General features: G+C 37.4%; 2 protein-coding genes across 6 annotated transcripts in view; one reads left to right on the top strand and one right to left on the bottom strand.

Annotated features, from left to right (window-relative positions):
* Positions 1–2698, bottom strand: part of LOC119893869 (AP-3 complex subunit beta-2) — a 53245-nt gene extending 50547 nt beyond the window's left edge. For 4 of the 5 annotated variants that reach the window (XM_038706243.1, XM_038706247.1, XM_038706244.1 and 1 more), the window contains exon 1: positions 180–365. In XM_038706243.1, the coding sequence (XP_038562171.1) occupies positions 180–292 (113 nt within the window). In that variant the 5' untranslated portion in view covers positions 293–365. Of the gene's footprint in view, positions 1–179; positions 366–2611 lie in introns of those variants that run through there. The other variant, XM_038706245.1, reaches the window with a different exon arrangement.
* A 71-nt stretch (positions 2699–2769) lies between these two features.
* Positions 2770–11007, top strand: LOC119893870 (dynein intermediate chain 4, axonemal-like). The gene is made up of 17 exons (XM_038706248.1): positions 2770–2898; positions 3024–3186; positions 4020–4183; positions 4661–4773; positions 5060–5216; positions 5432–5571; positions 5978–6130; positions 6292–6474; positions 6633–6778; positions 7168–7254; positions 7558–7712; positions 7850–8010; positions 9008–9123; positions 9342–9440; positions 9736–9962; positions 10095–10248; positions 10715–11007. The coding sequence occupies exons 1-17, from the start codon at positions 2858–2860 to the stop codon at positions 10757–10759; spliced, it is 2304 nt and encodes a 767-aa protein (XP_038562176.1). The 5' UTR covers positions 2770–2857; the 3' UTR covers positions 10760–11007.
* The last annotated feature ends 2870 nt before the right edge of the window (positions 11008–13877 follow it).

Here is a 13877-nt window from a genome sequence, read left to right as displayed (position 1 = left end):
TGGGTTTATTTTATGTTGCATTCTGTCCACAGATATTAAAAAGCACTTCCTATGCATCTTTAGAGACAGGAAACAACATCCACACCGCACCTCCCCCGCCATTAGCTTCCCGGGTATACCTCACACAATATGCCAAATAACAACGGCGTCAAGCGGCACCGAGGCAGGTGGCTCCCTACCTTTTGTAGTCGGAGGAGAAAATCCCTCCGCTCGCCGGGTCGTGACCATACTCAGGCTCCCCGACACTCGACGAGCCCCCCTTCTCATCGTTGAAAGCAGAGCTGGCGGACATAGCCGTGGCTTTCTGTTTTCTCTCCCCCTCACAGAGCAGTGATGGAGATTTAGTGCAGAGGGCAGCAGGATATACGGCTCTTAAAGGCGCACAGACACGCGGCCGCTATCTCTGGGATGCTCGGTGCAGAGGGGGGATGATACGGTGAAAGAGGAGGGATGACGCTCTGGTCACGTGATTTTTATATATCTTGTAGTCCGGAAGTATTTGACACAGGTTCCCTCAAGATTCCCTCACTAGATCTCTATTACCGTTTTTTTATGCACAGACAGTGGGTGGAAAGTCACTAAGTATAGGCTACGTTTGCATTAAGTAGCCTACTGTGTAATACAGTTTTGAGGTCGGCCTAAGTCTACTTGCATTTTCCTTGAGTTGCCTAATTCTGTTTTTCAGTGGTGGAAGAAATATTCAGATATTTTACTTCAGTATATTAGCAGTAATACAGTTTAAAAAAACCCAACTCTGTTACAAGTAAAACGTTCTGCATTTAAAAAGTTTAAGTACAAAAGTAGGGGAAAGCTGTGACTGAAACACTTTTCAAAACTTTTAAAAGATAATGTTATACACAAATATTTTTTGTTATGATCAACAGCTCACATGTGTTCTAGCCTATAAATACCAGGTGCTATTTTGTACAAATGTGTAACGACTTCAGTGTAATTTTACTTAGAACAGAAGTTGCGTATTGTTTCCTCATTAGTGGGTCGAAAGAAACCAGTTTTTCAAACAAACTGTCTGCTTGAGTGAATTTACTTTCCCTGATTGATAACAGATTCTTCAGTATAACTATGCAGAAGTGTTACTTGTCCACCCAGTTTATCGTAGTTCTGGTTAAGTATTGTGTACTCTTTGTGCTTATACTATTTGGCATATCAGAATTGTATGGGCTCAGAGAAAATTGCAGTGTTACTTTCGCCCCACGTTAGTAGTGGCTTATCAATATATACTTAAAGTGCCAAAAGTAAAAAGTACTCATTATGCAGAATGGTCATGTTGGATTAGATACAGCATTGTGTACATCATCTTAATGTTGCAGCTGGTAAAGGTGAAATTTTAATTTATCCTATATACTGCTGGGTAGCTTTGCCTATAATGATATCTCATAATATGTTAGTAAATTTTATATTTTGTATCAATAATCTAATTCTGCAACACAAAAAGTAACTAAAGCAATTTTGAGGTAGGCCTGTATCTTACTCTATTTCTGTTTTCCAGGGGTAAAAGATGTATTGTGATCTGCTTGGTTCACACTGCTGTAGATTTGCTGTCTGACTCCAGGCCTGCAGAACTAACTGGCCGGGTAATCAGCAACTTGGGACACACATTTGGCCGGTCTGTCCGATGTATATAAGCCGGAGCAGCAGTCGGTCTTTGGGCTGATATCCTCATCTCACATTTTGGCATTGTTGTGCTTTATTTCCTTTTTAAAGCACAAGATCCATGCAGCACATTTTCACTCATTTACTCCCCCTCACTACTGATTTTACAGATACCTCCCATCCATGGCTTTGGTTTGGTTTTGCTTATTTTGTTGCAAATAAATTACTGTATTATTTAGTTTGTCTCCCGTTTTTGTTGCAATCCAAGAGTCGGGCTGTGACAATATTCATATAGTTTACTTAAGTAAAAGCAGCAATACAGTGTAATCAAGTGTAATACAATGTAAAATAGTCTGTTATCAGTCACAGTATTGCATTATTTAAAGTACCAAAAGTAAAAAGTACGTATTATGCAGAACGCCCCATTTCAGAATTATATATATTGCTGGATATTACTGGATTATTATATATATTACTGGATTATAACTAGTGATCAAAATGGAAATGGAAATAATCAAGTAAAGTACAAATACCTCTAAATGGTCTGTATTATAGTTGGTCAGTAGCAGTGAGTGATTACAGTTATTATGATTTCTTTAGTTTTATAAGTAGGAATTTATGTGAATGGTATCTGAAACACGTGCAGCAGTAGTTGTTGCAGTTTTAGGTATAAGGTATAACTAGAAGCAATAGTAGTAGAAGTAATAGTAGTACTAAACTGTAGTAGTCCAAAATAAAAGCTGAAGCATCTCACTCATTTACTGCCACCTAGTGGAGAAATAAGCATTTTGCAACAATCTTCTGTCAACTTTATCCATAACCATTCAGACCCTCCTTCCTTCACTCACTCAGACATGCAGGCATTTTCATCATAATAATGGTATATTTTAACTTTTTTTTTTCTGCCCAGGTCACATATATTTAGGTTTTTATTAAAAACTGCTGTACTGTTTCAGATTTGTGGAAACTTTGCTATGTAAATTGTAAACTGAAAAACCACCTGTATGAAGCCAACTTCAACCTCCGAGATGTCTCCTAGAGGAGTCCAAACTGACACAGGGGCGCGAGGGTCGTCACGTTGCCATGGCATGTTGAAGCGAAGTTAGCTTGGGGCAGGATCTCCGCTGTTTAACGCAGAGAGCGAAATATACTCAGTTAGCTAAGTTAGTTATTAAAAGAAACAGAAGCTTTTTTTCATAGTAGGGAAGACGCACAGAACACGAAAACGTATATCCTGTGGGAAAAAATGAAGAAAACTAGCGTGGTGCTCGATTCGGAAGTTCATAAGTTAGTTTCACAACAAGTGGTTCTAACGTTAACTCATGAGAAACACATAAGCTAGTTAGCTTACCTAAACTAGTAGCTGTGCTTGCCTAACTGTTATGTTAATGTGTTATTTTGCTTTCTCCTAGATTTTCCCGAGCAATGACTCATTCGACAATTCATCAAGTCAGTCAAAGACACATGTTGAGCTGCACAGGTTCACAAACCAAAATAAGTTCCATCTTGGTCGGTGGCAGCAACATCAAACTGACTGACAGGAGCGACAAGCAAGCTCACCGAAGAGCAGTTCGGGTAACTTATCTGTTAAGTTTAAATAGTACTCTCAAAGTTCTTATTTCCTGTCACAATAGTAATATTTACGGAGCCCCTTAAAAGCCTGAAAGGTGATTTTTTTTCTTTTCTTGTGCCCACAAGGAGGGCTCAAAATTAACACCAGGCAAATACTGGTAAATTATGCAAATTGATGGTAGCTACTTCACTCACCAGCCAAAAACAATGGTAGCCTAATCTACTGAGTAGCTGGTACAGTTTGAACATTCGTTAGCCATTTGGCTGGTGGGCAGAAAAGTTAATTTTGCAACATGTGCACAAGATGATTAACCTGTTTGCACAAGATAATAATTAGTGGTGGTCCCCTCTTTTTGTTATAAGTTCAAGTTTTTGTAATTATATTTAACAGAGACATCCTTGACCTTTAATCCTTCAGCAGCTAAGTTAACTACATGATGCCTTAGCCTTAAATAAAGTCAACAAATTAGTAATAATACAAATAACAACAATAGTAAAACTATGATCCGGGTAAACAATAAATAAAAGGAAAATAACTAAAAGTCACAATAGTTTGTAATACAGTGATGTAGCCTACGTTTGTTTTTTTGCTTTTGTTAGTCTCAATCTATGCATGAGTTGAATTCTATCAAAAACACATATATATGTGAAATTTACTTGCTAAGAGTAACAACAAAACACACAAAGTTCATGTTATATTTAGATTTAGTTATAATGTCAGAATTCCCAGTTTTATTGAAAATATGTTTCTGTGTATTTGTAAAAAACGTACTTGATGAGGGACAATCGTAAAGTAAATGCTTAACTGATTCTGGCTGTGGTTCCTGTCTTTGCAGGTGTTGGACAATGATGGCAATAACGTCACTCCTCTGTCCCTGTATCACACAGAGCCAGGAGACAAGCAGCCCAAACCAGACACACTCTTTGTGGATGAATTTATTTCCAGCTCAGGACCAGACCACTCAAAATCCACTTCAAGTTTTAATGTACCCTTTTCCAGGTACCAGGTGGTAACTTTCATATAAAACTGTCTGATTTGAAGATCAAACAGCAGGCATGGATCTAATTTGAAAAATAATTTGTGGAGGGTGTGCAACCCATTTGTAGTGGCACAACTTGAATTCAGGAAAAATTGAGTAAAGCAACATTTTACTTGCCACCAGCTCTGTTAAGTATGACCAATCCAGTACTCAGTAGTCTCATGTACAAATTTATTGATAAAGGTGATAGTGATGATGGTGGGGGGAAAATAATTTCACCATGAAAAATTAATGATTTATACTTGTATGAATATACATATACATATATTTATGTATATGTGTATATATATATATATATATATATATATATATATGTGTGTGTGTGTTTTGCAGATGTTTTGCAGATGTTCTTTTAATGAATATGATGTGTGACTGTGTGTTACAGCCATAGACTGTATATAAAAAGGTTACAGCTCAATAATGACATTGTTTTGCAGTTCATTTATGGGTAGCAGCCGACCATCCAGCCTGTCTAAAGCTTCACTGACTTATAAGACTGAGGACAGTGTTCCTATCCTGGGCGTACCAATTAATTCTCCAGCTCCATATGGTTACTATTCTTTTTTATATATATTATCATTATGTTGATTATTATCACTGTTCCTCCAGGTGATAATCATATCGTGCATTGTTTAAAACGAGTCTTTAATATGTATAGTAATAATTCTTTGAAAATACAGTGTTACATTTTTATATGCAATAAAATATTGCCATATGCAGCAGAATACACTTTTATTACTATTATAATGAAATTACAGCAGCAGATATTCTTTTTTTAACTTTATACATGTATATTCAGTCTTTATAATTATTTTTTGTCTTTTGTTCCCTGCCAGAGGTGCAGAGGAAACGAGACAATGTGAAACAACATGTGACAGACGAGATGTTGGGTGAGGATGTGGACATCTTTCTTTCTGAGACAGATACCATTTCACTGCTGGACATACCCAGCACCTTTGTGTCAGAGGATGCTGATGATGCAGAAGCTATTAAGTGAGTAAAATCATCTATTTGTTTGTTTCCTAAAATATTAGACAAGATCTGATTTATAGGAAGTGGTATTATGTCTTTGACCGACTGTCACACACTGTACAGTACGTTTGAAGGTGCACGCTAGTTTATGTTCTGTGCAAACATGCTAGCCAGTGACATGGGGTACTCTTCTTCAGTTGCGACACGCTGTTGACATTTTCACCCTGTTCTTACAGAGAGAGAAACATTCACTATGCTGAGCTTTGCAAGAACACAATGGGCAACGATAAGTATGTGGTTCGATCAATGCAGACATTCAGTGGAGCACCTAAAAACAAACACGTCCAGAGTGACACGATTGTCATGGTGGATGAAGGTTAGGCTTAATTATACTCTGTTTTTGGTTATGTTTATTTATTAAGTAGTAGTAGACATGCCCAAATTCATCAATAGGAATTGTTAGTGGTGGTTTTAGTTCACTCAAACCTTAAGCTTATACCATAGTTCAAATGTTTTGTCTGACAATGAAACCCCATCAATAATTAAACACAGGTAAACTTGGCAGTAAGTCACCGGTCTGAATCATATCCAAATTTAAGTCTATAAGTTCAGGTCTGTTTTATTAAAAGAAGAAACATCTCAAAATTGAACTGATAATCAATTGTTATGAATTCATTTGATGTAGTTGGGTATCTAGATAGAAGCAGTGCTTTAGTGCAGGTCAGGTTAGTGTTCAGTTTTTCAAAAGTGGACAGTTATTTGAAACCTTCTCATGTCCACAGGCACGAGTGCTACTAGCTGGGACATCTATGACTCTTTCTGTAACAGAAATAAGACGCCTGAAAGTGAGAAAGCTGACTATGGAGAGAGGACTGTGAACACCAGTGAAACTCAGGAGAAGAGAAGGGAGATGAACGGCAGCAGCAGCAGCACAGGTTATAGCACCTGGGAGAACAGTTACTTAATGTTCAGTCCTTATTTAACAAACGTCTGTTCTCAAGACATTTAGTATTCAATCCCACACATATTAACAGATTTAATATTATTTTGCTGTTTTAACAGGCATCTTATCTTTTCGCATTCTTCATTTCCTCAGGCAGCACCATTAGCTCACTGTTAGAATTGGAAATGTGTGGAAGCAGTTTAAAAGCTGAGCCTGACCCACAACTGATCATGTCGTCAGAGTCATTCCAACATAGCTTATTAGTAATGGAGAGGAGCATCGTGGCACACATCTTTCAACCCAAGCTGGCTGCGTATAGACTGCTGCCCATAGAAGGTAAACTCAAGTTATCACTACTTCCTCACTTTGTTGCACCACCCTGTGGAACTTTTAGCCTTTCTGCATCTGCAGCAAACATTTTGGTCAGTTATAAAATATAACTGTATTTGAATACTGCATTCTGCTTACTACATACATAATGTTTATTGTGTAAGACCCTGACAGCACGATGAAGACTCGGACTGAGGGACAGAGTGAGGAGAGCTCTTTATCTCCAACTCTGGAGCATCTCTGGGCATTCAGTTGTGAGCTCACCAGAAGACGCAACATTACCAGCATGGCCTGGAACAAGGAGAACTTGGTAACACAGGCCAAACACCAAAACACCCAAACCGTCTGCTATTTTCTAAAAGCAGAACAAATTCTGCACACCAGCATTTTTTTGTTCAGTGTTGAAGCTGCCTGAACTGCTTCCACTCTTCAAGAGTGAAATCATGTTAATATATCTGCAGATTGCACTTTACCATACTTAAACAACTGTGCCTAGACTGTGTGAAGCATTTAATGGTAAGATTAAAAGCAAATGAATGATTAACAAAATAGCTAAATAACAGGAGTTGCCCTTTGTACCACTTAGAATTAAAATGGGCAAAATTTTCTTTTTTATGGTTCTATGATTACTACTCTTTGTTTAAAAAGTTGAATGAATGCTCCATGTACAGGTCTGATGTGCTCTGTACCCTCTGTAAGGATCTCCTGGCAGTGGGCTATGGTAACTTTGACTCCAGCAACCAGAAACCTGGTTTGATCTGCTGCTGGTCCCTCAAAAACCCTACGGTATTTATATACATTTTTAAATAAATTTTTACCCTTGTTTCCTTTCAGCCATCATCTTCCAGTGGTAATAGGAAATACCTGAAATGTTTTTGTTGTGTGTTTCTTAAATAAATGTTTAATTCATGGGGTGGCTGTGGCTCAGGAGGTAGAGCATCTGGTCCACTAATCGCAAGGTTGGCAGGTGGCTCATCCTGTCCACATGTCAAAGTGTCATGTGAAATCGTTAAGTGCTATAATGTAGTCAATTTATCAGTTAAGTTCTTTTGGGAGCAACAGTGATTCTCAATGTGTCCCCCTGAGCAGAGGCCGGAGCGTGTCTACCACTGTCATAGCTGTGTGACAGCCCTGGATTTCTCAGCCAGCAACCCCGGCCAGCTGGCTGTGGGAATGTACGATGGCACAATAGCTATCTACAATGTCCAGAGTCAAAGCAACAAGGCATGTATTGCAAACAGCAGGTGAGGACTACGTGCGCGCGCGTGTGTGTGTGTAGACAGTTAACATGGAAATAAACTCCGACATCACACGTTGAAGAAAGAAAAAGAAATTACTAGACCAAACCCCTTTTCTGTTTCTTAATATTTTTGTTTTGTAGTTCGTGTCCCAAAAAGCATGTGCATCCAGTGTGGCAGGTGAACTGGATTTCACAAGAGATGAGATTATCAGAGGATGACAGGGCAGAAGCTCTCGTCTCTGTGTCAGCAGATGGCAGGATTACCAAGTGGCTCCTCTGCAGCAATGGTCTTGACTGCATAGGTAGTGTAGTCTGCAACAGGTTATGCTTTTAACAGAGTAATTACAGTTTAACACATATGATGATAAAATCCAATCCAATTAACCAATAATAGTAATTAAAGTTTAACCACAAGTGTTTGATGAATATCTGTTAATTATAAGTCTTAAGCATTACAAACAATATTATACTGAACACTAACTTCATTAAATAAAATTGAAATTTTAACCATTAACACCATAATAGTGTAAATAAAACACACAACACAAACCACATTGTCACGTCTAATACTAAGTAGACACCTTTATACAGTAACTAAGCACACAGCGCCATTAAACATCATCAACTGTACACCGCTTTAATTAAACAATTTATCATTAGCATTTCTACTTCGTGCAAATCAATACTGAAATCAAATAAATACTCTTAAACAAGGGAAATCACACACCAATAGTGTCTTTGAGGACTCCAGCGCACTGATGCACACACCCTCGGCAGTTTAGTTTACTTTTTTCCCCCTCATTTGTTTGCCGGCTTTAAACTAATTCACCTTAAGTTGGCGTCTTTTTCAACCTGGATGCAGCGGAGGCAATTCCATGAACTTTCACCTCACATAAACTCCTCAGCTTCAGACTGCCCTCTTGGGTGACCTTTCATAAATAACGCTATTGGTATTGACATTTGTCTTAACAATTTATAGTCCCAATACCATTTAGAATATTGTTTTAATAATTTAGTAGCAAAGCAAGCTCAGATGAGCTTTGAGTTTACAACACAGGAAAACAACAAACTCAATTATATCACTAGACCTGACTTTATAGCATAACCTGTCCAATGAATTTAAAAAAATATATATGTTGATTTATTATTTTTTACAAACTTTACTGTCTTGTAACAGTTAAAATACAGAAGATTTGCTGTTAATCATTATGTGAATCATTTAGAGGTTAAACCTGTATAGCATTGCTCTAACACAATAATCATAAAAGCTTTATGTTTTCTAAAAATGTGTGTCCTTAGACCTGATGAAGCTAAAGAATCAAAATAGTAAGAAGAATGCTGCTAGAATCAAGAAAAAGACAGACAGTGTTCTGCCAGCAATGACTCCCAGTGTCTGTGTTGACTTCCATCCAACAGTGAGTTGGTCACAGAAATATTAGACTAGTCTTCAGGATAAAAAGCGTATATATCTATGGATAAAAAATGTTTCACCTTTGTGTGAAGCTGTTATTTCATCCTGGCAGTCTGTATTGATAAGGACAATTTAAATATTTGCCAGGTTGTGTGTTTCTCTCTCTGTGTATCTCTTCCAAATATATCACATATTTCTCCTGTTTTTGCTCTTGTCCTGCAGGACTCCAGTATCTATCTTGCTGGCACATGGGAGGGCCCCATACACAAGTGCTCCTTCTCCAACAGTGAGCATTTTCTGGACACTTACCAAAAACACTTTGTAAGTCCTTCTGGTTAAAACCTTTGATTCAGTGATATTTGAAATGTGAAAATGCACACATAGTAAATGACAGAATATTCCAATACCTCGCTATGATAAAAGTAGTATTAAACATTGTGTGTATAACACATGAGACTACCCTCTTAACAAGGGCATTTACATTCTGAGCACTGAATAACATGTTATAATAACACAATACCTTGTGTTGACTAGTGATGCAGCTATCCGTTACTACAATTTGATTTGTTACTGTAAATGAAAACATTTTTTAAATATAGATCTTGCTCTCTCTTAGTGCCCTGTGAACCACGTCGAATGGTCTCCATTTTGTTCTGATGTGTTCCTGAGCTGCTCCTCTGACTGGACCATCCAGCTGTGGAAGCAGGATCGCTTTACACCTGTGCTGAGCTTCACATCCACCCAGAGGACTGTGTACACCGCTAGGTGGTCACCAAACTGGTCCACAATATTTGCAGCCATTAATGGACGACAGGTGGACATCTGGGACCTGAATTCAAACATGTGAGTCAGACTGACAGAGAACCTGTATGTCTCCAGCTCTGTCTCGTTTACCTTCATTCAATGTTTTTATCTGATTTGAAAAATGAGCCAGAAATAATCTATTGTTCAATAAATACAAACCTGTCCTTTTAGCCTGAACCCAACCATCATGCACCATGCTGCACCCGGTGTGAAGGTGACATCTCTGCTGTTTGCAAGAGGGACAGACTGTGTCTTGGTAGGGGACAGTAATGGACAAGTGACTGTCTACCAGCTGAAGAACCTCAGTGTGGGAGAAGGCAAGCAGGTAAAACTGAAGTGGCCTATGTGATATTCTACATGAAACCTACTACAAACACTTAAAAACACATAAGCACATGCATATTGATTTACTTCATTTGTTTTAATTATTATTCCTCATTGGGTTTTTTTATATTGATGAAGTTTGCTGAGTATACATCTCTTTTACAGGGAAGCAGTAGTAGCAGTAGGGAAGTAGATACAGGCAGAATATTAGACAATTATTGAGAATGGTCTTGATGTTACAGAGAGTAGTAGTGTACTTTTGTGAAAGCAGTCTTCATAGATCAGCTCCGTTACAGGGTTTGAGAAGCATCTGCCAGTCATTGGAACAAAGATCCAGAGAAGCTAAGATGAGATTCAAGAATTTTAGAAAAATGTATGTGTGAGCAGAGTACAAGAAAACAAGCCAGTGTAGGGTAAAACATTCAGTACACTGTGCCCAGGGCAAACTGTCTTTTTCTTTCTTTCAGGTGGACAGTTTGGAAGACATCATTAACTCTGCAGTCTCCAGGTAGCTGTAGACTTGAACTTTCTGCAATGTAAAAGTATAAATTCATTGGCCATTTAAAAAAAAAGATCTGACAGCATACTTGTAATACTACCAAGGTGGGCTTTTTGTTGGAGAACCACTTTAGGTTTGAGTTATTGTGGTTAATTCTCTTAAGTTCATTATTGCCATCTATTGGAAACTTTGGACATTGAAGTAAAGTCTAGAAAATTATCTAGAAAGGTATGAATTAAATATTTCATTCAATGTTTCATACAGTGTAGTCCATGTCTTTATTAACAAAACAACAGAACAGATAGAAACAGATGAACAAAGGCAAGGGATAAAAAAAAAGAATTACAATAAAAGCTGGTGGAAAATAACTACAAAACCAAGGATACGACAGTCACAACGTGAATTTTACTGTACTTCAACAGGTGTAGAAAGATCTAGATTCTCCTCAAATTTCATTTCAAATTAAATCATAAGGAATTGAATTAATATGAACAGTTATGTTCTTGAGGGACACAGACGATTAATATATGTGGACAGTCTTCAAATGCATTGTGGGATTCAAAAGGTACATTCAGATCAACAGCCAATATATTTTTTGTTTTCTTTGTCTTCAGATCTTAAGACTTGATGACAAATTGGGATGACAAAATAGTGTACTTTATTTTCAAGTAGGTAGTAGTAGGGAGTACTACTGACTGTTCACATTTATGAATGTTTAAACAACAGAGATTTAAACTGAGCACTGTTTTCATGCTCATGATCAGTGAGAGTTGTGTGCGTCAAATACTTTACCTTTCTGTTTGAAGCCACTGCCAGACTGGTTGGACTGTTTTCTAAAATCTCCAATATCTGTGATTTTTTTATTCAGTTTTATCAATTTTAAAATTATTTATCAATCACATTTTCAAACATTATCTAAACATATTTTAATCAGTTCAACGAAGACCTTAATAAAGATTCATATTATTAAATCATTTTTAACACACAGGTCTTATCTGAAAGCAGAGTTTAAGCTTTAACAATGCAAAAACCCAACAGTATGGACATAAACATGTAATGAAATATGATCAAGCAGAAATATGTTAGAACAAATTGGGATACTAGAATTCAATAAGATTTTAACAAAAGACACAAGAAACAACACAAGCTTAAACATATTTAAGTGATTATCTGAATAAATCCATATTAAACATTGATTTTATGCCACATACAGTTAAGGAATCATTTTTCTATTATGTATTATATTGTAGGTATTTTGTTGGTGTGTATGAGGAGTTGTGCATGTGGATAGACTTCTGAATGTTTGCAGCAGTGAAATCACAGTTGAACTGTGTGCAGAATTCAAGAATGCGTCAACTAACACAGTTATTCTGGATGACAGTGCTTTCTTTCATTGAGATACTGGCTCGGACAAATTGCATCACGCTCCCCAGACCAGCTGGTATGTCTATAAATGACAAACTCCTGTGTGTGAAGTTGAAGACTTGCCTTCAGATTCCACTGAAAAGAGTTTCAGATGATGAATTCTAATGAACCCATAAACTGTGTGCAATTGTTAAACTTGATTCCTTCTCATGTACATGTCCCTGTTTTCCACACTGATGCATCTCGTTCCTAAGATTCTGTTACAGTTTCAGTTCAGCCCAAAAAATATTGTGAAAAAAGAGAACTGCAGCCACGGTTTTCATTTTAATAAAGAGGTTTAAGTTATTGCATTTCCCCAAATTACTAAAAATCGTAACAATTAACAACATCTAGATTAAAAGGTTTGATGGAATTATAATTTATATTCAAGGGCATTGGCTTCAAACTTGGGGATTGTTGCCCCAACTGGCTCTCACAGGATACATTTTAGAGGTTGCAAGATGATTTACAAGCAAGAACATACTTCTTCAGACTTTCTTTCTCTCCAATCACTGTATAAATGAATCTCGTCTGTACTGGAAATGGTCACAGTCAGTGACGAGTAAGTACCCACTGCTTTATTTTAAGGGGCCATTAGCATAAAAGGTTCAGAACCAAGTCTGCGATGTTACTGTACAGGTCATATTCTTAACCCGATAAATGCAAGTTTATCCAAACCCAGCACCTGTTAAGTAGTTCAATTTAAATAAGTTGACGGACATGCAAGACCTTCGTCCACATTGTAAATACAGCAGACTGGATGCACATCTTGGGCAGACAGGTTGAATTACAATAAGGTTTACTGGTTTGGCATCAGGTTAAACAAAGCAAAGAAGCAATGCAGGGAGGCAAAGGGTCCAAAAAGGCAAGCAAATGATTACATAACAGACAGGCAGGATAACAGGAAAGCTGGCCACAAATGCAGAAATCACGCTAAAAATCTGGCAAGCAGCTGAGAGAGAAAGTGGCTTGTACATATTTGGAGGAGCTGATTAGGGAGCAGGTGTGAGAGCAATAAAGCAATAGTTTGACATATTGATGAACAGAAATGGGGAAACAGCTAGCCTGATTTGGTCCAAAGGTGAAAAAAACCTGCCTACCAGCACCTCTAAAGCTCACTGATAAACATGTGGTTTAATCATTCTTTATGCTAACCTAAGCTAACCACCTCATGGTTGTAGCTTCATAGACGGAGACGAGAGTTGTATCAATCTTCTCATTTCTCTGCAAGACAGCAAATGCGTGCATTTCCCAAAATGTCGGACTATTCTTTTAACAAGATGATCTATTTTCTAACCTAACTAAATCTGGCAGCAAAAACCAACATTCAAAATGGATCCATTTATAGTCATGGCTTACAATACTAAAACAACACATAATAGTGAAATACTATTATACTGCCTGGTCTTTTAGCCAAGAAATTCACAGACTTGCAGATAATGTAGATCAGAAGAATTACACGCCTTTTATGGTGAGTGAAATCCTTGTGGTCCTATAAAACTCCTTTGAACTCTTATTGAATCCACTGAAATATACTGTAAGACAAAACTAATAACAAGGCAACATAAAGATATATATATTTTTAATGAGACCAGTGTCCATGAAAAGAAAGTTTTGTTGTAGGAGGTGGTAAATATTTAATTATAATGTTCAAAGGTTATGTTCAAGATAGAAACTAGGGAAGACTTGAGTTGTGCTATGTTACAGCTACAAAACCAAGACACTAC

The sequence above is a fragment of the Micropterus salmoides genome, unplaced genomic scaffold, assembly GCF_014851395.1.
Source record: "Micropterus salmoides isolate LMB-PRFRI ecotype aquatic unplaced genomic scaffold, ASM1485139v1 Ms_hic_scaffold_8, whole genome shotgun sequence".
NCBI classification, from domain to species: Eukaryota; Metazoa; Chordata; class Actinopteri; order Centrarchiformes; family Centrarchidae; genus Micropterus; species Micropterus salmoides.
This window is presented reverse-complemented; position numbering and strand designations above follow the sequence as displayed.